We start from the raw sequence: 23,185 nt of genomic DNA on the forward strand, positions 1-23,185 counted from the left end.
GCCACTGAAGTTGTATTGCACTGCTGATGGGAGCCTGAGTGCATGCAACCTCTGGTGCTGGGATGAGAGGCAAACAGGCCAGGCTTCCCTTTACAGTTAAAACTTTTTAAATGGAATGAAGCTTTTTGTGTGTGTAAATATGAGATTTAGTTGGTTTTTCATTTCTCTTGTGCAGAAGGTGTCCTGCCACATCTCATCGTTCTTCTTATAGTATACCTTAGGGCCAGCTTTTGACACTTGCTCATCCAGAACTTGCTCAGAGGTGTTTGAGCCCTGAGCCAGTGGGAATTGAAAGCTGGTAATGAATCAGCTGCGTTAATCTCACTTGTGTGTGTTTTAGAAGCATTCAGCTGTGGGCTTCATAGTCATAGAAGCACAGAGCGGCTTGCGTTGGGAGGGACCTTACAGATCATCTAGCTCCAACCCCGTGCTGTGGGTCCTCACCACAGATTGCAAACTACTTGAGGCCCTTAGAAAGCATTAATCTTGATTTTCATGTGAGCGAATCTTAAGATTACTCTGCTGCTGGTTAAGAAACCAACTACTGGCTGCTGAGAAAATGCTATCAGTGTGAATCATTGATTTTGGTATTGTTTTACTGGGGCCTGAAATGGGTCAAGCAGGGAAAAGTTGGGCGGTAAGTGGCTATCACCCAGTATCTATGCCACATGGATGAGGTGACTTCATGAAATCTGAATATTTCTGTCCAGCCACTGTTAATCCCAAAAGCCCAATGAAGAACGTGGATTTGAAGCTAGCGGTTGGTTGAGCAGGAGCCAGGCTTGGAGTGCAGGTTGGGCACCTGGGAGCACAGCAAGAAGCCCATGCAAGCTGTTAAAGGCTTGACAGACAGTTTTATTTTACAGCCAGGTGCCCCTTCACAGCTCTTGGTCCATCCCAGAGGCCGGACAGCGTGCCGAGCGGAGTGCTGCGTCTCGCTCTGGGCTGCCTGCCCGCTGGGAGCCTGCTGCAGCTGGAACCCGGCCCTCCAGACAGCCAGGATGTTTGCTTTTGTGGAGTGCCGTTGTTGAGGAAATCGAGCGAAGGGATCACTTGAAAGGCCAAGCCACCTACGTGAGATTAGGCCGTGAAATTACGCTCGCAGCCCTCATCTTAAAGCACCTTATCAGGAGGGCGTTGGGGAGGATGTACTTGGGATAGCGGCGTTGCTCAGGAAGAGGCTCGCTTCTCTTGGTTGTGCTGTACTGCAAGGAGTGGTGCTGAGTGCAGCTGAGAAGAGCCCTGCAGCAGCTGGTGTACCTGGGCACGAGGCTGACGTGCCCAGAGCCCTGTGCTGCTCAGAGCTGGGCGGCACGAGGGCAGATAAGGAGGAATGCATAGCTTTGAAAGTATCGTGAAGCTGGATATCCTTTGCTCGGGATATTTCCTGTCCACAAGAATTTATTTTTCAACAGTATTATTGGCAGAAAATCCACCAAATGGAAGAGGGGGAGGGAAACTCAGGCATTGCAGCAGAAGTCTGGAAATTTCTAGTGTTCTCAGCTAAGGGAAGAACTGGGAAAGATTTGGAGAACTGAAAAGTGTGGGCCTTTTCTGTAGCTGTGCGCTAGCACGCATCATTACATACGGAATAGTCAGTGATTTGTTTTTCACCGTCAGTAAGGGCCATCAATTAACTCTCAGGTTAAAAAAAAAAAAACAACTGAACAACTTCAGAATGTTGTTGCTGAGAGGGAACAGGAGTAGCCGGTGCAAAGCATTCCAGGCTAACTTCCACCAGTCTGCTGCATGCCTTGCCTTTGTGTTTGTAATGAATTCAAGCCTAAATCATAAAGCAAGATTAATTGGCAATCTGTGATCTGGTTAATCCTTTAGCGAAACTAAATTGCGTTTACTGCTGCAGATGCATTCCGTGTCTGCTCCCCCATGGGCTGCAAGGTTTGCTTGTAACACCGGGGTTGGCAGCCAGGGTAGTAGCAGAGAAGTGCTTCCTGCTGCCAGAATGCCTTTGTAAGGCTGTTTGTGTACGCTTCCTTCTGTAAACTTCAGATAGAATTCACTTGAATGTGGGTGCATACACTGGGATGGCTGTTCCTAACAAAGGCTGTACAGCTATGAAACACAATGAGGATTTATTGTTTACCGTTGGTTTTTCCTTTTGTTGATTTTTGTTTCTAATCACAAGTGTTTCCGTTTTTCCTTTAGGTTAAGTAAGACATAAATAAATGTGGATGTATGTCGGTTAGCGACGTACATCGTGCACCTTGGTAAAACTTGCAGAAAGAAGGCAGTGTAACCAAGAGGCATTAACAAAGTGCCCCTGCTGCTATCATCCTTGTGCTAATAAAAGGAGAAAAGAACTTGGTAGGTATGTGGAGTTCTTTCTGGAGCATGCAGCTGGACTTTATTTTTGGAAATAGGATCATGGTGTGTGTCAGAACTTTGTATCCCATTTTCTGCCCGCCCTTAGCACCCGAGAAAAGGCTTCCAGAACAACACGAGACGTACCATGCTGAGACTGCGTTTTTTAAGGCTGCGGCGTGTTAAAACAGAAATCCAAATTGATGAGAACATCTTCGTAGTGGTGCACAAACGATTTGGAATCCTTGGTATGTGCCAGTGGCGAGAGCCGAATTCCCCGGGCCGCGGGCTCCTTTGAAGTGAGTGCTGCGTGGGGCTTTGCTGTGCAGGCAGGCCTGGCTGTGGGGCTGAAGGCCCATGGTGAGGCCGTGCGTTTTGTAACAGGTTAAATGCAGGATAACAAGAGCGAGACACTGAGATGATTCTTTTATGTCCCTTACCGCTTGGCTTTCTAGCAAAAAAAAAGAACAGAAACCCCTCATTTCTTTAGTAATCCTTTGAATTCTTATTTCTGAGCGTGATTAGAGCTCTCTAATCGTCTTGGAATACCGTGCATCAGCTCTGTTGTGTGGGAATGGTGACTCGGTGCTTGTACTAAGCAGAGCCCACCTGTTATTTGTTTTGGTTTTGGGGCTGCTGATGGTCTTCTAAATGCTGAGGTGTGGATCGAGCTGTGATTTTCTTGCTTCTGTTATACATTTTTATCTTCTCGCTGCTGATGTGTCTATCTTATGTTTTTTTATGGTTATTATGGCTTATTAAACCTTTTTTTTGTGTGGTCTGCACCTTGTGTTTGGCCACATCACGCTAAATATAACGCAGTCTGAAACGAAGACTTCACCCACTGCTCTGCTGGGGAGCTCTCTTGCTTTATTTCTACCTCAGCCATTTCCAAGCGGGTGAATAACTGGATGACAAACGCAGATCTCTGTGGGAGATCTGATCTGATCACCAGTGCATCGGGTTAGGCAGCGTGCTTTTCCCATGGTGCCTCTTCCTGCGGGTGGGCTCCCATCCTGCCAGCTTGCCTGCTCCTTCTGCCCTTCTCCTGTCTGTACTGCTCTGCTGTTGGATGCCACCAGGCTTCTGCATTTTCCACCGCTTTTCTGATAAGCTGTAGGAAATCTTAATCCTTTTACAGCCCAGTGCTAGATCAGCATTCATGCTATAAGCAGAATGCAGTTGGTGGTTGTGCTAACACTTTGTTTATTATTAGTCTAAGTACTTTCTTGGTACCTGATAAATACAAGGTTCAACTCGCTGTCAAAAAAAAAGGAAATTGCTAGTAACAAGATGACTTCTCTTAATTTAGTCAGTTCAAGAAGTGTTCAGAATTAGCCTTCTTCCCCAATGCATCTCCAAGCATTCTTAACAATAACCGTATTATAGTCTGCTCAATTCAGACGAGAATGAATCTCATTCGTTACTTTTGATCAATTACTCTTCTGAGACTTCTGTGCCTTAATGTATATGGATGAGAATGAAGAAAATGAGAGCATTCACCTTTCCTTCAGCTACAAGAATTCCAGTTTAAAGACAAAAGCTGCAGCAGGTTGACCTTCTCATTTAAATGGTAATAAATCTTGTTCTGCTCCTCCTTGAGCAGGGAGGTCACTGAGAGCAAAGTGACTCAGAATGGGGCTGGATTTCAGAAAGCTAACTTCTGAGTGTTTAAAAGTGTAATAAGCAATAAATATCTCTTGCTGTAGCAGTCACTTATGTTTGGTATACTCCGAGCACTTGCTTGATGAAGTCAGGCATCTATGGGATGGGGGGGAAGCATGCCCAGCAACCTGTGATTTGGAATTCGGGGCTTGATACAGCAGTGCCTAGGGACACAAAACAAGGTTAGAGGAAAAATCCCATGCTCAGAGTTTCATCTGGGGCGGTGGAAAAACATTAATCAGAATTCGTTGAGCGTGAGGGAATTTCCTTAGTGAGCATCAGGAGGGGGATGAGCTGCTGAACAGCTGCTGGGTAGCAGAGGGTTTCCCTGCAGTGCTCCCTGTTGCTTACGTAGCCACCAGCATCCTGTTTGTTGGGATTCAGTGCGTGAGCTCTTATCCATAGCTTCTCCCCAACCCTCCAAAACTGCTTCTTTTGTTAAGATAAGGTCATTTTCCCCAATCTCATATTCTAATCCAGCTGAAGTCCATTTCTTGAGATTCAGGTCTACTTACAGGTAGAACTATGAATGTAATATTTTTGGAAGAACGTGTTTTTTTTTTCTTAATGCTTCTTTCCAGAAAGCCAAAATGCTGTGGATGGATAAACACGAGCCATCATAAAAGATTGTGCGGTTTTTCAACATTTATTTGAATATTGACTCCAGGCTCTTGCACCTCCAGAGTTTGGAATGCAGCTGTGAAAATGAATTTCCTCAAGTTAGTGAGTGAAAATGAAATGGGAGTTGTGTGTTGCACGAAGCTTGAGTCAGTTTGCTTTCTGCTTCTCGCCCATTGGATTTTTTTGCTTGAATAGAATTGTGTAATTTAAAGGATGCCGAGGCGAAGTTTATTTTCAGTGGTTGAGCTGACGTTACTGGAGCTGAGTGTGGCTATACTATTAGGGAAACACAAACAAGCATAAGTGTTCCCTTTGTGATTAAATAATAATAATTAAATAATAAGTTTGCATTCCGTTATTACAGTTTCATTGTGGAGTAATTTACCTTCACCCAGCTCAGTTTCTGGTTCTTATTATTGCCTTGTACTTCTGTCTTTGCACTCTCCCAAAAGCACTTTGTGTGGCTACCTTTGAGGCCCCTTATTTCTTCTATACCTTGCAGTATGACTTTGTCCAGAGCTGTGTGACTCTCCTGATGCGTTAGGCTGTGCCTCCGGTGAGCAGCAGCCTTTCCTCCATCTCTGTAGACGTGAAAGATTAATTTTTAATGGGGACCTGCAGGTTAATGCTGCCATACCCTAAGAGGACAGCCTGTGCGGACTTGACTGGTTGTGGTCATGTCTTCCAAGTCTTTAGAAAGCAGCAGGAAACTCGCTGAGTACCCATCTGCAGACCTGCTGTAAGGACGTCCACATTCTTTCTGTTTCATTTCCTCCCTTTCCTTCCCTGAATATTTTCCTACCTTTCAGCCCAAGCTCGCGGTAACAACAAGCTGTCGTAATGTTTCCCTTGTTTTGGAGCTGAAAGCAGTAAGTTCACAGTTGCAAGTAGGGTATTTTGGATGCTGTTTTGTGATATATATTTTTTTTTAAAGCAAAGCATCAGAAACTGTACAGGCTGCATGAGATTTGCCCCTATTTCCAAGGAGCCCAGCCAGCGACGCTCTGTGAGCTGGAAGGTGGGCACTTCTTGTTCCAGGCCTGTCCTCCCATTACAACCCTGGGTCCTGTTTCAGGCAGGTAACAAAAATCGAGGGTTTTCCCATTTAAAGCATGTCACAGAGAACTTGAGCCGCATCGCTTGGCGTGCTCACCAGAATGGGAGCTGCCGTATTTGTGTCCTGCTGGCACTTGATGCTGAGAGCTGAGAGCTTGGCTGTGTGTTGCCTTAATTGACTCTCTTGATTAAAAGCTACTTTGGTCTGCAGTTGTGCTTTGTCTTTTAGTGTTCTCTAGGTGTGGATCAACTCTGGGTGATGGATTATTTCTCTAACTAGCGTAAATGAGCAGTGGTTTTGCTGAAGGCACTGATGCTACTGTCACGTAGTACTGGTTGGAGATAAAGGTGGAAAGACGTTGCATCTCTAAAACAAAACAACCAACAAAACCCTCAGTACTCGCCTATATAAAAAATCACTCTTAGGTAACATACTATCATTTTAACAGTTGAGAAAAGTGAAACACTCCTGCCAACCTTCACGTTATATTCTGTGAAACTGAAGGGCAATGAAACCAAGCTGGAAATTCTTCCTGCTGCCGTAGGGCGGTGGGCTTTGGGTGCTGGGCTTTGTGTGCAGTCGGGTAAGAGCATGCTGCTGTGGGCATTCCCCGGGCCGTGCTGCGGGGCTCGCTGGCAGCAGCAGTGCTGGGTGCCCACTCGGAGCAGCCGGGTGGGAGCTGCGCGCCGCGAGGTTTCCCAGCAGAGCACAATGAGCGACTTTGTCAGCCCGGGGTCAGGTTGGCAGGGATCGGCTAAAACAAAAGCGTTTGCGGTGCATAAAGGTGTGCTGGAGCCTGGCTGTAAATGGTGTTCGGTATGCTTGCTTTTCGAGTGCTGCAGATTGATATGATAGGTGGTTGGTTTTTTTTTTTTTTTCCTTTGTGGTTTAATTAGTCGTTTAGAGGAGGGGGGGGAAAAAAAAAGCACCGTTGATTTCAGTTGATTCTTCCCTGAACAGGAATTCTGGAAGAGATAACCAAGGTCTTTGTGATACTACTCCTTGGGCTTTACCTGGAGAGAGCAAAGTTGAGGGGGAGGGTGTTTATCACCAACCCGCCATGCTTATCGTGCTGGAACTGTGATTAATATTTTGGTTATTACATGTAGGAAGAAAGCAAACAGGTGAGGCACACTCCTTATCTGCCTCACACCTTTGCTTAAGAACTTGGTGTAGGGGTTGGTGTGTTCCTGGGCATGTGCACAGCGTCAGAACCCCAACCCTGTGCAGCTGAGTACTTAGGCATGCCACTAATAATACTCTACAGAGGACCTAAAGACATAACAGTGTTCAACAAAGGACAGCAAAGCTGTGAAGGAGCTCAACTTCTATGGGGAGTGGCTGAGGGAATGGGATGCTTCAGTCTGGAGCAGAGGAGACTCAGGGGAGTCCTTGTGGCTCCCTGCTGCTCCCTGAGAGGGGGGGGGGGTTGTGCTGAGGTGGGGGTCAGCCTCTGCTCCTGGGTAACAGCGATAGGATGAGAGGTGGTGGCCTCAGGTTGTGCCAGGGGAGGTTCAGGGTAATAGGAAACATTTCTTCTGATTAAGAGCAGTGATGCATTGGCACAGGCTGCCCGGGGAGTGGTGGAGTCATCATACCTGGAGGTGTTCAGAGCTGTGGGGATGTGGCACTGAGGGGCATGGGCAGTGGGCATGGGTTGGCGTTGGGTATCTTAGAGGTCTTCTCCAACTGTAATGGTTCTGTGAAATCTCTGTGGGGTTGAGACGCCAGCTGTAGACAGGTACTGGTCTCGGTTGGAAGGTATTGTTTCTCCTCAAGCAAATGGTTGGAGTGACTTGGTATTTATTTGAAACGGCGTTTAAATATACTTGGTATATTCTATGGCATTGTGAATTTCATTTACAAATGGCTTTTGTTGGAAAAATGAGGCCATGTAGAGTTCAGGAAACCCAAAAAGGGTTATCAGCAGATAGTGGGCATTTCGGCAGATAGAAGTGCTGGAACGGACTTGTTCAAATTTGTAAATTCTTAATATTGCAATTAGGGAAGTCACAGGGAGAGGGGTAACCACAGACTGTTGGTGTGCTTGTGAGTTCCATTTCTGTGCTGTGATTAATGCAGAGGGAGATGAGGAAAGAAATGTGTGAAGCCTTCGAAGAAGGAAAGCAGTGCAAATAGCAGGTGGGATGAACTGTTACCTTTTAGCTTGGAGAAACAGCACAGAGAAATGCGGATGATAGAGAGTGTTGCATGTAGGTGTTCTGCTTTGTAGTTTACTGTTATGTCAGCAGCACAAGCTGCAGCCATCATGTTTTTATGTGGCAGAGCTGAGTCAGAGCAGGACGTTGGTTTGCTTTAACAGTACTGCTTGCAGAAGTGAGAATGCTGTGAAGTCATTGGATTCATTTGTGTTCACGTGGTTCCTGTTCAGATGTAGCTATAATAAGAATAACATCTCTGGATGTCTCTTTCACTTTGTGCTCTATTCACTCACCCTCAGTGTTATTGTCTGGCTGTGAGCATCTCTGGGGCACGCTGGTGTCCAGCCCCATGCAGCTTTCCTGTGGGAAGCTTTTGTGAGATTCCCCCCTGGAAGACAAGGAAAGCTGGTTTGCCTTTGGAAAAAGATGGCTTTGTGCAACAGCTTGCTTTCATCAGAGCTATTATCAGTTGATTAGTTGTACTCTCCTGCTGAAATAAGATGCTCCCGTGTGATGCTGTCTGACCTCATCTCATTCCTGATGCTCACCTCTGAACCACCTTTGAAGTTCTGATGTCAGCCTGGTCTCTGGGTCCTCTGCTCTTGTTGTAATTTTATTATAGGCTGGCTGGCCTTGCCTTGTCTTGCTGTTTATTATGACAAATCAGAACAAGCAAATATGTTCCGCGGGGAAAGCAGAGTGGCAGAAACAACCCTGCATACCCACTTTGTGCTTCTGGACTGCAGGCCGGCTGGGGGTGTAAAGAGCCATCTTTGTGGGAGATGCCTGTCTTAAAGTTAGAAGGAACTGCCTGGCTGAGAAGGTGCTTAACGTTTAGGGCCGTAGGGTTATTCCAGTTCATCCCGTAGTTGAGCAGGGATCCATTTTTGTTTGGCTGTTCCTAAATTGCAAATGTACCTGCTGAGGATGTGGCTGATGGGATTGCAAAATGGCTCTTCCTAGAATATCAGAGGTCTTGCTCCTGATCTTGAGAAATATAACGTCAAATGACAGGCTTAAGTAATTGCAAATTAGTGTAAATCTCATCATGGCGGTGCTATCTGGATCTCACCCTAGTACGGGGAACAACTCCATCAACTTCACTTCGTCTCCTGCGGAGCTGAATACTTCTGATAACTCTTGCCTTCAAAGGTGGGATGTACCATGGAGATGAAATTGTGTCTTTGCTTAAAATAAAAACAAACCAGAGGGGAAGACCCGCTGAGGAATTATGGTTTGGAGAGGCTGCTTTTGCATTCCAGCCCTGGAGATGGGCGGTAGCTGCGTGGTGTCTGGCTGCTGCTCGCAGCCTCTCACAGCCCAGCCAGCTCTGGGGGCAGGCCTTCTCACTGATCTGTTTTCTCTGCCATTGTAGATTAAAAAAGAAAAAAAAAAACAACACCTATTTCTCCAAAACTGTTACAAATAAGCCTGTTTGGATGCTTTCAGATTAATCTACCGTGCTGGCAATTAAACGCGGAAAGAATGCTTTCAGGTTGAAATGGTTCTTCAGACGGATGTGATTTAACGAAGCTAATGAGCACCCATCAGACAAGACAAATTCCAGACTGTTTGTGCCTTGACCAACCATCTGTGCACATACCTCCAGGTACTGCTCGTGTCTCAAGAGGCTTTTCTACATGAACAATTAGTGCTCTTTTCTGAACTGGAGTGGCAAGCCACGGCGGGAGCCTCTTGAAGGCAGCTACATTGACCGCAGCGCTTCCTCTGCTTTTCCATGAAAATACACTGGTGCTGTGGATGTTTTAACGAAGCTCACATGCCCACATGTGTGGCACAAAGTGCTGAAACAGGAGGACCGGGCAGTGTGTAAGCTCTGTCATCTCTCGCGCGTGAGCCATAGCACTGACAGTGGCACAGACTGGGAGCGCTTCCCATTGGGAGCCTTCCCAGTGGGTCAGGTACTCGCTTTAAATTCCTAGCATCTGAATGTGTCCTTATATAAACAAGTTGGTGGGTGTGGGTGTACGTTGTTTGTGTAGATGGGCGTATACATGCAGATTTTTTCCTGGTTGCTTCTCCTCTTGTGGATGTGGTTCAAAATCCCTTTGGAAAAAGTGCTGGTTTCTTCAACTGTGCGGTGCTGTGGTTTGACATACCGGCCTTGGGTAGGATTCCTCAGTTCCACAAACAAACGTCTGGCAAATAGCACACGGTTCCCTAAAGGCCTCTTTTTACAGAAGGTAATGGCTGCAGACGTGAAAGGATTTTCTTATTCTGTGTTTCGTTTCATCCCTTGTGTGGGATTCCTTCGGGAAGGATTTGAGCCTTCCCTTTGTGGAGTTGTGTTTGGTGTCTCAGTGGGGCGATGTGGGATTCCCTCCCACGCTAACCATGATGCCACACCTGCTTTAATCAAGGCAAAACCATGTGAAGCAGATCCTGCTTGCTCGTACCTGTGCTGCTGCTCGACCAGTGTTGGAATTGTCACCTTGCTTGGGCTAGAAAGAGAGGAAACCATTCCTTTTGAAGATGTATACTGTGTTACAGCATACATCTTCAACGGTAGCATGGCAGATGCACCTTTGTGCTCTTCTGGGCTGTATGTTCTGTTGTAAGCGGCCTGAACTGCCCCACGTAAGCCCTGCACCAGTGCCAAGATGTGCTCTGTGCTGGGTTTTTCTTGTGCATCAGGTACGCGAGGATGTGTGGCTGTGCTGGTATTGGTGCCTGCCATCTCCGTGGTACTTCTGCAGCTTCAGGTGCTGTTGATGCGAAGCAGAGTGCTTGGTTCTGTAGCTTGTAGAGGTCTGTGCAGTGAAATGGAAATCTGGTCTTACTGAGAGCGCTACTCATTACTCTAAATATCGAGCTCCTCTTGCTTTTGCCAGCATTTCTGAATTTGTCTGCCATAGTTGAAACAGGCCCCTTAGCTTTGTGAAAGAGAGAAGGTGGGAAAAGAATCACAAAAAGGAGAATATCCTTGGCTTATGCCCCCGTTAATTGCATGGCAGAAACCTTCTAGGAACGGTTAGCCGTGGTTATCTTCGTGTGGTTCAAACTACTGCTGGAATTTCAGGCTGCTTCTGACGTAACGCGTTGGGTCACACTAATTCACCATACATGGAAATTGGTTTTAGATGGTTGCACTTTGTTCTTCTGTGTTTTTTTCTATTTTTTTTTTCCTGTTGCCATGTGTAACTAATTTATACGTTACTAATTCACATATTGAATTAATTTAAGGGAACAGAGTCATCTTGGTGATCAGTAGAGGAGCTCAGTGTTGGAAAACCAGGTTTGTAGCAGTAACTTGGAAAGACTGGAAGGACTGGAGCTTGGACTGGGGACTGAGCCCTGGACCTGGATGGCTGTCCCAGCTCCTGCTGCAGGATGGCCCGACATCCGTGTTCCCAGAGGGAGCAGACAGGGAAAGGCTGCCTCTGACCCAGCGCTGCCATTTCTCAGCTCGGCCCCAGCCAAACCTGGGGAATGTAGACGCACAGGAAATGTCTTTTTTTTGAAATTTAAATATAGTCAGCTTTCTAGACAAAACCCCAAATTTGAGTTTGTACCTGAAGGGGGGGGAAAAAAAAAAAGAAGCTGTGGGTTAGTGTTTGGCAGTTCGTATTTGAACTAAGGAAGAGTTTCATATCCTGAAATGTGACCTGGTGCTGTGAGCCCTTGCCGGCTGCGTTCTTCCAGCGATGTTCCTGAATTTACAGGGAGGGGAAAAAAAGAAAATGTGTGTTCAGACTTCTCTGTATGAAGGAAGCTGGGTTATCTGAGGGAGGGGAGCTCCAGTTTTCGGGAGGGATGTGAACGCGCAGCAAATAAATCTGTTTTCGGACAAACGTATGAGAGAAAAAGCTGAAAACCTTGCGAAGCAGCTTCCAGGACGTTTGGCTTCGGTGTGAAGTCTGCCAGTCCTGCAGTAGACATCTTAGCCCCGTCCAATTCAGTCTGCCTGCAGTACCTCTCAGGGAGATGCTGTTAGAAAGAAGCCCGTGGCCAGCTGGGTGCAGCCAGCACTGCTGCTGGCGGAGCTGTGCCAGGCCCAACAGATGAAGGAAGCTCTCTTTATTTCTTCTTCTGTTTTCTTTCTTTTCCCCTCCGAAGTGAGGCAAGTGCAGACATGGCTGTAGTGACAAACCATTAATAAAGCCGAAGGAATGCAGCTGTAAAACTTTAAATAATGACATATAGCAAATAAATGTCAACATATTGGTTGCGCCTGGAATGGAAATATTGCTAGGAAAATATGTAGCTCGAAGCTAGTCTGTGGTTTGTTATTTTGTTTCTTTTTTTCTCCTTAAGAAAATAGAAATAGCATGACGCCTGAAGTCCTGAGGCTTTCAGACTGGGACTAGGTGGATGTGTCATGTATTGGGGGTTGGGTATTGTTTCCCATGGTTTCAAAATAGTTCCCGTGAAGCTTGCATTCTTTGGAAATCATCTTACTTATTCATATATGAATAAATGTATGCACACAACTATATAGATGTGTAACGTGTATAGCCAATGTAGTTAGAGGTACAGGCATTAATAGATCGAATCAATCTGTTTCCACTGAAACAATTTTCTCTTACTCTCTCACTGCTGCTCTGCGTTTGCCTTTTGCAGTGCTTTTCTTAGTCCCATCCAGCTAAGAAATGATTCAGAAACTCATATTCTCTTATTCACCATCCAAAAATAAGCAACAAACCTACCCAAGCCCACCCAATGAACCAACCCCACGCAGCACATTGCCCCGCTCCCTTCTCCTCCACCCACTTGAAGAAACCCAGACCTACAGCCTTGAGTTGTGAGCTTGAATCTTTCTCAGAATTAAAACTGGAGACTTTGAGGTAATGAAAACCAAAATATGAAGGAGTAAGCTCCGAGTATCACAAAACGTAAGGATGGGAAATGTGCTGAGTGAAGTACAAAGGCAAAACGTTTTGTTTGTACCAGGAGTTTGCAGTGTATGTGGAATTGTTGGGAGGACCTGGGGGTTCTCTGGTTTGAGGGATTGAGGAGGCTGTGGGTCCCTAAGGTTTGTTTGCGCAGTTCTTGTGCAGAAATCTGGAGAAACGATGGGATTAGGTCACCTCAGTCATCAGAGAGTTGGATTATTACCCCAGCGTGCTGGGACAGCGTGGTGGCACTATTAGTGCTGAATTCAGACTTGTTTTTGCGAAGCCATCTCCCCGTGGTTTTAGTGATGATGTGTGATAACACGTTGATTAGCTTCTCCCTTGGATCATGGTTAAGTGAAAGTCTGCTCTGTGTTACCGGTGTCGGTTCACACTGTTACAGGATCCTAGATGGAAAACCAAAGCGTTTGGCTTTGAGCCATCGATGTAACAAAAGCAGCTTGCTACTTTATTGGCAAAATCCACGAAACCGTGAGAGGGTTTTGCAGAGTCTCTAACTGATGCTTCTCTTGCAGGAAGCCCGTTGAGGAAAATTCTCCATGAATGTACGTCACAATGATGATGACCGACCAAATCCCGCTGGAGCTGCCGCCGTTGCTGAACGGGGAGGTAGCCATGATGCCTCACATTGTGAATGGCGACGGATCACAGCAGGTCAGTGAGCTTTGCAGAAAGTGACTGCTTTAAATACACTGTTTCTGGGCCATCCAGGGATTTTGAAGATGGGGAAGAAAGGCCTTGGCTTCCCCATGCACCAGGGAGAATAGGTTGTTTCCTAGAAGGTTGAAATCTGCCCTTGCACTGCAAAGGCTTCCAATAGCAATGCTCTGAGCGTTCAATTCAGTGTGGTTGTTTGCACCATGTATTCATTGGATTTAAATAATGGGTCAGAAATAATGGATGTAAATGCTTTGAAGAAAGTCAGTCTTGTGCTTTACTTATTCTGTTGTCCAGACATCTTACAGGTATCTGAGATGAGATTTTAAAAGCTTGAAGTGCTTAGGTAACTAGCTTGTGAAAAGGGGTTTCAAAGGAGAAATGGACTCAAGTGTTCTATGTCTGCTATTCCTTGCTTACTTACGTGTAATAATTGCGGTCCTATATGTTACCCTGTGCTTCATTATAAACCTTAGGGGCAGAAGAGAATTTTGAGTGGACTTTTGATGTTTAAAGTTGCTTTTGCATTTTTTCTGTTTTCTAATGAGCTTGATCAGAGGTAGGTAGAATGCTACGAAGACCATAGATGTCTTTGTCATTGTATGGCCTCAAGGTTCAAGCTGATTGTTGGTAGCTTCCCAGATCTGCCGTCCTGGGTTAATCTTTGTAGAACATCTGGTCTAGTAATTTGATTCTCTCCTTATTTGAGACATTTTGGCAAAATATTTTTACCAAGACAAAATAAACTCTCCTTGATGAATCAATCTAAAACGTCATTCTGTGACTTCTCATTCTCTTGATTGCTCGTTCCTCCCTCCAAGCTGTATTTTGAGTTACGCCAACCACGAAGGAAGAATGACTCCTACTTTTCTTGTAAGCTTCTAAGTCTGTTTGCTTCTGGATTCTCAGAACGACACAGACTCTTCATTGCCGTGATGTTTTTAGAAGTTTGTTTCTGCGCAGTATGCTGCAACTTGAAGAAAAGAATGCTTGTAATGGCTCTATTTACCGAGTCCATTATTGATATGCTAAAGTGAAGGAATGATCTTGCTGGTATTGGATAGCATAATTGTTCCTTAAAAATACCCCCTTTCTTCCTTGCTGGAAACCATTTTCCAGGGTGGGATGTCCAGTGGGTCGTTTTGCTTGACTGAAAGAATAAATGGAGTATTCTGAGGAGGGGTTGAGGTGGGGTTCTAAGCCAAACTGAATTTCCCCATCAGTGATGATTCAGCAGCCTTGCTTGGCAGATACCTCCATTGCCAGGAAGCTAGCTTCTCCTCTAATGTTTCAGAGCAAGAACTGCTGACGCACTGCAGTTAAAATCACTGTGGTGCACAACTGCGACTCAGCAGAATGCTTCTGAGTAGCGTTGTTTTCCTGCATACACGATGGGTTGATCATATTTGTAGGTCTTAAATGAGGAAAAGCTCCTCGCCTTCTCTTTTGTGTGCTTGTAGCTGGAATACAAGTTCTTCTTCCGGATTTTTTGGCCTATAATCTGGATGAGCCCTCGTATTTTGATTGCACTGCTAGCTGCCATTATTCTTTATTTTATTTTCTTCCTATTCCTGAAGCTCTAGTTGATGTTTTCACCTTTTAGAAGGGTAGTTCTAAAACTGGATGAAATTAGAATAAAGGCTTTGCTTCATCTCCACATAATGTAGCAGCAAATGGACTAATTAAGTTGCTTTTAAGATGATTTTAAATGTTACATGATTACTGGAATAGACTTATTTCAATTACTTATGAGGTGGGAACAGATTTGTTCTGTGTAAGAATGACTTCCTTAATAAAGATGCTTTGCATTACCCCATAAGTAGGTGCAAGCTTTACAAGGATGTGCTTGCCCAGGGTGTGATTGCAGTCCCTGTTAGAAGCTGGTGGTAGGAAGGCATTGGAGCCCAGGTGGTGAGAGGCCAGGCTTGCTGGGCCAGGCAGTGGGACTGCACGCAGAGCCATGCTGTGGTTGAGCTCAGGAGTGCTGAGACAGAAGATTTTCCTCAAAAGATCAGTTCCTAGATGTGTAGAATAGAGTGGGTTGAAGCTGGTAAAGCCCTTAGCTATTACCAGCAGCCAGATGGAGAGTGCTGCAGAAGGGAATCCTGCCAGTACACGCTGCTGTAATGTAAGGCAAATGCACTGGAATGTTTGATGTTTTTTGTCTTCCTGGGAATAAGTCCTGCAGAGCTGTACAGGGCAGAGCTGAGGATGGCTCTGCCTGGCAGTAATCTCCCTTCTCTGCACTACCCAAAATGGCATTGATATCACCCACCTGTTGTTTTTTTTTTTTTAACTCTTTTAAGTTTCCCACACTTGAATACAGTCAGCCGTAGTGGAAACGAATGCTTTCATGTCCCTTCCAGTGCTGCTGCTTACTCCGTTTCTGTTTCTAATCTGCTTGTCACTGCTGTCGGGGTTCTGGGATTTACAATCCATCTTCTGCTCCAGGCGTTCCAGCAGCTTCCTGTAGGTGCTGAGCTGTGTGCTGCAAAGAGCATGAAGTCAGAGGGCAGTGACGGTGCTGCAGTCTGTCCGTTACAGAATAGAACGCTCTGGTTTTGGGGCAGGTTCATCTTCATCTGGTACGATCTCTGCAGTAGTGCAGTGAGCTTTTTGCTGGCACCTGCTTGAGAAAGTGCTTGTGCCAAGCCCTGGTGCCACTGGTTTTCACTTTCTGAGCACATGCTGCACTTAAGGCTCATGTGCCTGCTCTTGCCTTTTAGGGTCATAAACACGGGATAAAGGAGATTAGAGTATGTCCACACGAGGAATGAGGCTGGCTGTCCTGCACCTTGCAGGAACATGACAGCTGTCACCTGGCTGGGCTTGTGCTGCTGACGCAGTGAACTTTGGGACAAAATTTGGGGTCACTTCTTTATTTCACTCTCAAACAGATTGAGTCTGGTGTACTGGGAAGGCATAAGATAAGTGCTTTCAAGCACCCTGTTACAGTCAAGCTGTATGTAACAGACTAAATCTTGGAGTGTTAACAAATTTAGAAGAGCATTTGGAATGAACTCTCTTCTGTTTGGACGCCGCTTGACCTCTTGATTTCTCAACACTTCATTGGTTTCTCCTGCGTGCTTTGGGTTTGTGTTGGTAAGATCCTGTTTGTAGCAAGCTCTGCTTGCTGCTGCCTCTTCGTATGAAGCGTAGAGAAGAACAGGTGTAAACAGAAGCATTTTGGCATTCTGTACACTTACAAGTCACCACTTTCTCGTTAAGATGTAGCACCTTACCTGGTTATTTCTCTCTGAAGCGTTTTGGGCTAAAGGGACCTTACAGCCTACCCAGCCCCAACCCCTGCCATGGGTGGGACACCCCACCAGTTCTGGCTCCCAGGTCCCATCGTGGCCTTGGGCACCTCCAGGGATGGGGCACCCACAGCTCTCAGGGCAGCGTGTCAGGGCACCAACTTGCTTGAAAGGTTAGGAAATAAATTCTCCTGAAAACAAGTTGCATTGTGCGTTCCTCTGAAGTATCTGCCGATGGGCATTGAAGCCAAACAAGGTGCCAAGCTCCTCTGCTCACGTACTGATACAATTCACTGTTTTCCACCAAGCTCTGCGAGGTGCCATCGCTTAAAGGCTGATGGTTCTCAGGTTGGGGTGGGATGGCCCTGTGCCCCCTATCTGTGCTGAGCCATTCGTTGTGCTGAGCTGCTGGACCGGACCCGCTCGGTCAGCGTTCTCTGAGGAGCTGTTGTTGCAGAGAAAATAATGGCTTTCCTGTGTCAATCCTCTGATTTCCAGCTTGTGCTTTAAAAATGTCACCGCAGTAATGGGTTTCTGTAGGATTACTGTAATTCAAAAGGCCGCATAGGCAGTAATTACCCTATGCGTTTAGTTTAAAGATTTCAGAAACAGAATGTTAATTCTAGCTCTGTCATCCCAGATGGAATGATTAAATTCTGCATGCAGGTGTCCTAGAATAGAAAGACGAGACTTAAATTGTGAGAGAGAGAGATCACAAAAAGATGTAGGTCTACGTGCATTTTCGATGTATATCAAGATGAATTCAGACATTAATAACTGTCTAGCGATGCAGAGTTAACAGGACTGCGTTTAAAATCTTTCAATAACTTTCATAAGCAACAAGAGCATGGGATAAAGGATCCTTTGCCTTCAGCAAAGCTCTTCCTGAAAGAAATGCGTCTAAATGGCAAATCTTCAAACCACCCTCACGCTGACTTTAGACACCTGAAAGTTAATAAAGATGAGTGCAACTTGTGGGGCACTTTGCACCGTGCTTGGTCAGTGGAGCCCTTGTTTTGTCTGCACCTGTTGAGCTGTGTCTGCCTATGGATTTTTGCGTAATTAAAATCTTTTATTCCTGTGGGCTCAAAATAATGGTACGGCTGGATCCTTCATGCTGGAGCCTGCTCTGAAGTGCCGTGGTCTAAAGATTTGTGTCCTTTGCTATCAGCACGTATAGCCATGTTACATGCACAGATTCTCACCTACACACAGCTGAGTTAAATCTTCATTTCAGCTGCTAAAGTTTAGGTGAGGAGGCAAGCTTTAAACCTCTGCTGGTTCCTGGCTCCTGCTGGTACCCAGGGTGTGGGATAGCAGCCTGTTCCCTCCCACACCCCATGTGGCTTCTGCAGCACTGAGAGCACAAGCGCTGGGTTGAAGAAATGTCATGTTCAAACATCAGAGTGAAACAAATGTGGTTTTCTTTTCGCAGGTCTTTTTGGTTCAAGTGAATCCAGGTGAAACCTTTACAATAAGGGCTGAGGATGGAACCCTGCAGTGCATCCAAGGTAAGAGGGTACTGGGACATGCAGGCGAGCATTTGACTGTGTTACAAAAACTTATGCTCAAAGCTTTATGCTCTAATCTCTGTAAAAATGTGGTATGCAGTTCTGAAAATACAGTGAAAAGCTTATGGGTGAGAAGCTGCAGATGTGGCTGCCATATCTATTATAGGACTTCAGTATCAGAAATGAATCATGAATTTTCTTTTGGTCATTTATCAGTGTTTTTTTATGTATGTTTCTCTATAACCAAATGGTAAATACAAATGAGAGTTAATGAGTTATATTTAAAGTTAGTAACAATTAAGTGGATACTTAAGGGGAAAGATTTGTTTTCATGTGGGCATCAGGAGTGACAGAAAATGAATAGAGATGCACAGATGTGATGGAGTGCTTGGAGAACTCAGGTTGGTTTTGAGCAGCATTTTTAACTGGTTCTTTAATTGCTTCTTTATAACCAGAGCTGACTAATTATGTCGTATCAAATAAAAACGTGTGAGCAGTCTTTTGATTGCTCTTTTACTTCTCTCTAAAATTGTGTAACTATGATGAACACTGCTTCTCTTTTTTTATGAGAGGGACCACACAAAATCTTCTAATGTGTCTGAAGGGAGAAGTGACGAAAGACCTTTCAGGTTGTGTATTAAGTACTTTGAAAAGAGGTTTCTGCCTAGTAGCAATCTTTGAAGGGAAGCAGATTATTCCCTAGGTATAACTGTCTGCAGCAAGTACAGGAAGGTTAAATCAAAGTTTAAAGAGAATAGACTTTGCTGTACTGCTCTCAATGATATTTTTCGAGCTTATGACACTTCTTTCTTTGAAAAGGGAGGCAGGTGCTGTTGCTTTTCCCATCCTTCCCAGCTTGTATGTCATTAAGCAGCGATCTCAATGTGCTAGTCATTCAAAAACTTTTCCTTAAAAAGTAATAATAGGGAAAATCTAATAGTCAATGAATGATAATTTTCTAGCTAGAAAATTAACCCTGTGTTTTTGACTGTGGTGCTCCCCTTGGTGTCCTGTGTGCATGCTGCAACCCTGCACGGCACGTTCCTGTGGCTCGTAGTGTCTTGTTGCCAGTGGTATGTGGGAACATTGGTAAGGAATGCTTCCGTGTGCCCTTGCAGCAGCACTCAGTGGCAGTCTGTCTGAAGGCTGGCATCCCTTTCTCCAAAGGCTGGCTGAATGCTAAGTCTTGAAAGACTGGGGGACGCGGTCCTACTCACGTCATCGCTATGCAGAACCCTCTTTCAGGAGTCCCCCAGACTTAAAACTGTCAAAATAAATAGGAGGTGACATTACTTCTTTCATGTGTTGCTTTTCCAAATGTTCGTTTTTAAAAAGAAAAACGCGGATCAACATCATCAGGAAATGTTTTTCAGGATAAGATCACCCAAGTGAACAGGACATGTGTGTCCATGGGCTGTTTGAATGTACCTGGGTGTGTTTGTTGCTCGAAATTTCATCCCCATGGAAATAAGAAATTAATAGCTGCTTGCGATAGACATTACAGAAGCTCCTCTGAACACCATCCGTGATTATTCAGTCTTGATGAGCAATAATAGCCGCAATTGAAAATTACTTGTTGAGATTTATAGCCGATGTGCTGTGTGGTACGAAGTTGGTCCTCATGGCAATTAACAGAGTAATAAAGCTGGGTGCTTCTATTTGAAATGAATGCTTTTATATTGGCTAGTATATTATTTCTTCCACTAGAAATAAATTGTGACAGTATTTATTTATAATTGTTTCTCATGTTGTCTGAACAACACTTAGAAAGTATTGAAATGAATAAAACTTGAAACCCCATCATTCTGTGTACCCTGTGTTTTAACATACTTGTGCCGACAGGGTTTGTTTGGCACTCGTCAGCAGCCTGATAAAATTCCTTAGAATCTGTGGTGTCAGATCGTAAGATTGTCTCTTTTTTTGGTAGAGCTGTTGTACTGACTGCAAGCCTGCACATGCTGACTTTTATACGCTGCTTAAGTTCTGAAAGTTCTGATATTCTTTTCGGGCTTAAGTTGCAACTTGTGCGCGACCGTGAAATATTTCTACTGCTGAACTAAGCATGTGCTTCAAACCTGGACCTTTATCTGATTATATAATGCAGTCAGATAAAACAGCCTCCCCCAGTCCTGAAAAACCACGCCTCTAAAATGCTGTAAAACTGGAATAAGAGTGTACCTGTAATTGAACATTCCGTGTGCTACAGCGTTGTTTCCCTTTCTGCTTTCCCTTTGCGTGTGGCCAGAGGTGAGCTGAGATGCTTAATTTCCATCCATCCTCTGCGTGTAATTTATGTCCATCCTGGGGGTATTAAGCAGTCAGCAGCAGCAGGGGCAGGAGTTTGGGCAGCTGGAAACATGAAGAGGGACTCATTTCCTCAAGAGGAGACATTTAAAGAGAATGATAAATCTTCTCTTTCAGAGAAGTGCTTTTGAGGACTGGGTGCTGTCAGGTTTCCTCCTCCCCAGACTGGTCTGACAGTCTCTCCAGGAAAAATCTGTTCCTGCCGTCGTTCTACTTGGAGCAAAATGCCATTGTCCTTTTGCGGTTTATCAGGACTCAAGCTCTTGCTGACCCAGGGGAACAGGAGAACAATGGGAAAGTTGTCGTGTGGAGCAGTCCCATCGAGTTCCAGCTTACGTGAGTGAGGAGCAGATTGCTGAGAGAGACATGGCAGAACTCTTGTGAGCAGGTTGATAACAAGGCGGTAGGGTGCTTCCTCCAGAAACAGGGGCAGTGGGGCAGCAAGGCCCCTTCGTGCTCTCTCAACATCCTGAATTCCTGGGTGTGTTATAGCACTGCTGAAAATGAAGCGTTCTTGAGCGCTCTCCTGAAACTTAGCTCCAGTTTTTGTTCAGTACGACGGCCCCAGATTTGGAATACTGAAGCACAAAGGTGATATGCAAAGAAACAATAAATACGTGCCAGTGAAAGGAGGCTGTGCTTCAGTCCTAGCATTGCATGGGCCTTCAGCACGGCACTGCAAGACACAGCATTAAACGAGTTTCTGGTTGGTGATGTTTTCAGGAATAAGATGCAAGTACGCTGCGGCATGGAAGGGTTGTAGCTGTGTTTAAGCATGAATATCCAATTAAGACGGGAACCTAAATTGCCTTTGGGTGGTGTGTGTGGAGTGGTTCCATTTCGAAATGAGAACAGGATAATAAGCACGCAGAGTTTGCTAATATCGATGCTCGTTTCCACTGATAATTTTCAAGTGTTTTGCTGAACTTGAAGCGCTACAGGGCCCTGCTGTGTTCTTACCTTGTGACACCAGGAGTACATGTATTAAACTGCAGTGCTGCTTTTTCTGTGGTTCCAAAAGTGAGTGAGTCGGGGGGGAAGGCAGGAAGTAAGCTAAAAATCCAGCAGCGGTTTCTCAAATGAAAGAGATTCTGGAATTATGATTCCCTTAGTTTGTGGGGGTGGATTTCTTCAGATAAATGATGAAAATCAACATTAACACAATATGTCCTTTTTTTTAAAAAAAAAAAAAAAACAAACAAGTTTTACACTAAATGAGTTTCTGGTGAAAATGTGAAGGAATGGATAATACAAAAAAAAAAAAACACCTAAAGGAGTTTAGATTTATGCAGGTGGAACGTGTGTGTAAATGAAATGAGGTTGTTAGTGCTCGGCATAGTCTAAGCAAACAACAACAACAAGAAGTCTTTTATTTCTCCCTTCAGTACGAGATTGGAAAGGAGGAAGTGACTCAGTTTCATGGAGGAAAGGAAAAAGTTGAAAATAGATGGGCCGCCATGTAAGCAAAGGATGGGCTGATAACTGGTGTTCCTGGGCGGAGCAGGGGAGGGCAGGATGGGAGCAGGGCTGGGAATACCCACGGGAGCTGGGGATGGAGGCTCAGAGCCTGCAGGAGATGGGACGCAGACTGCAGCCTGAGGCAGCTGGCTTTCTGAAACGGTGCTGACTTCGAGTGAGCTGTGAGAATCCATCTACCTGTTGCGTCAGCTTCTGAAAGCAGCTCTTGGTATTTTGGCCATGTGGTATTTGGTCGCCTTGTGTTGTTTCCACGCCCCTGTGAAATTTGTGTGGAAATCCTCTAGGAGAAGAGAGAGGAAGGAGGTGCTAACTTAATCAGAATGGTTTTTTTTTCCTTTTAAGGTTGTAGCACCAATCTTCTTTCATCTCATAGGTTTTGTTTTTAGCACGCTAGAATAAAGCATAGGAAACCATGCAAGAAGGCCAAAGTAAACAATAGGATGCTTTGTTTACTGTGAGAATAATCTGGGCATTATCAGCTGTGAAGTGGCGAAGCTAAGAATAATCATCGGGATATTTCGGGGATGCGTGTGGAATAAATCTTGAGTAAGGTGCACCTGCAGTGGGTTTGGTGTGCAGAATGCCTTGTCCTGTAAAAATCCCTTTTGATGAAAATAACGAAGAATGAACAGCTACTGGCTATAGTTTTCCTGATAAGAGGAGGGGGGGAAAAAAAAGGAAACTTGTACAAAGTTTTGATTTGGCTTAATCCTTTCCAAATCTTCATTTGAATGCATGCGTACCACAATGAGCGAACGGGAGAGAAGTGCTGCCGGAGCTGGGAATGCTTCTGAAGCGCTCGCAGGCTCCGAGCATCTCGCAGGAGCCCTGCAGCGAACCAACACACCCAGGGGGAGCAGCCGGCTGCAGGCAGCTGGGATGTGACCTGGCACCAGCGCCGGCCTTGCTGACGTGGCCTCTGCGAGCGGGAGGCCACCGAGGGTTGCGGGATCCAATCCTGCCCCGGCGCGCAGGCACGTCCAGGCAACGTGTCCCCCCCCCAGCACGTGAGCCAGCAGGGCAGCGGGTCGCGTTAGCAAGCTTTCCTTCTTTTGATTTCAGTTCCTAGGAAGCTGTTGCCGGGAAATGTGTTGATCGGTGGAATTAGGTCAGCAGGCTTTAAAGAGGAGTGTTAAAATATGCAGCCTGATGGGCTGTAATTTCAAGCCTGGTTGGTTTTGTAAATGTATGGCGAATGTGAATGTCTTCCAGCATTTGTGGATTTCTCCCCACGATATAGGGAATCTGTGTGGCTGTATTGGTAAAAACAAATCCG

General features: G+C 45.3%; 1 protein-coding gene across 1 annotated transcript in view; it reads left to right on the plus strand.

Moving 5' to 3' along the window:
• The window catches only part of FNDC3B (fibronectin type III domain containing 3B), a 153,261-nt gene that overhangs the window by 12,395 nt on the left and 117,681 nt on the right, over positions 1 to 23,185 (plus strand). The window contains exons 2-3 of the mRNA XM_021397061.1: positions 13,217 to 13,355; positions 18,051 to 18,126. Of these exons, the coding sequence (XP_021252736.1) occupies positions 13,245 to 13,355; positions 18,051 to 18,126 (187 nt within the window). The 5' untranslated portion in view covers positions 13,217 to 13,244. The remainder of the gene's footprint in view (positions 1 to 13,216; positions 13,356 to 18,050; positions 18,127 to 23,185) is intronic.

Source organism: Numida meleagris, chromosome 4, assembly GCF_002078875.1.
Source record: "Numida meleagris isolate 19003 breed g44 Domestic line chromosome 4, NumMel1.0, whole genome shotgun sequence".
NCBI lineage: Eukaryota > Metazoa > Chordata > Aves > Galliformes > Numididae > Numida > Numida meleagris.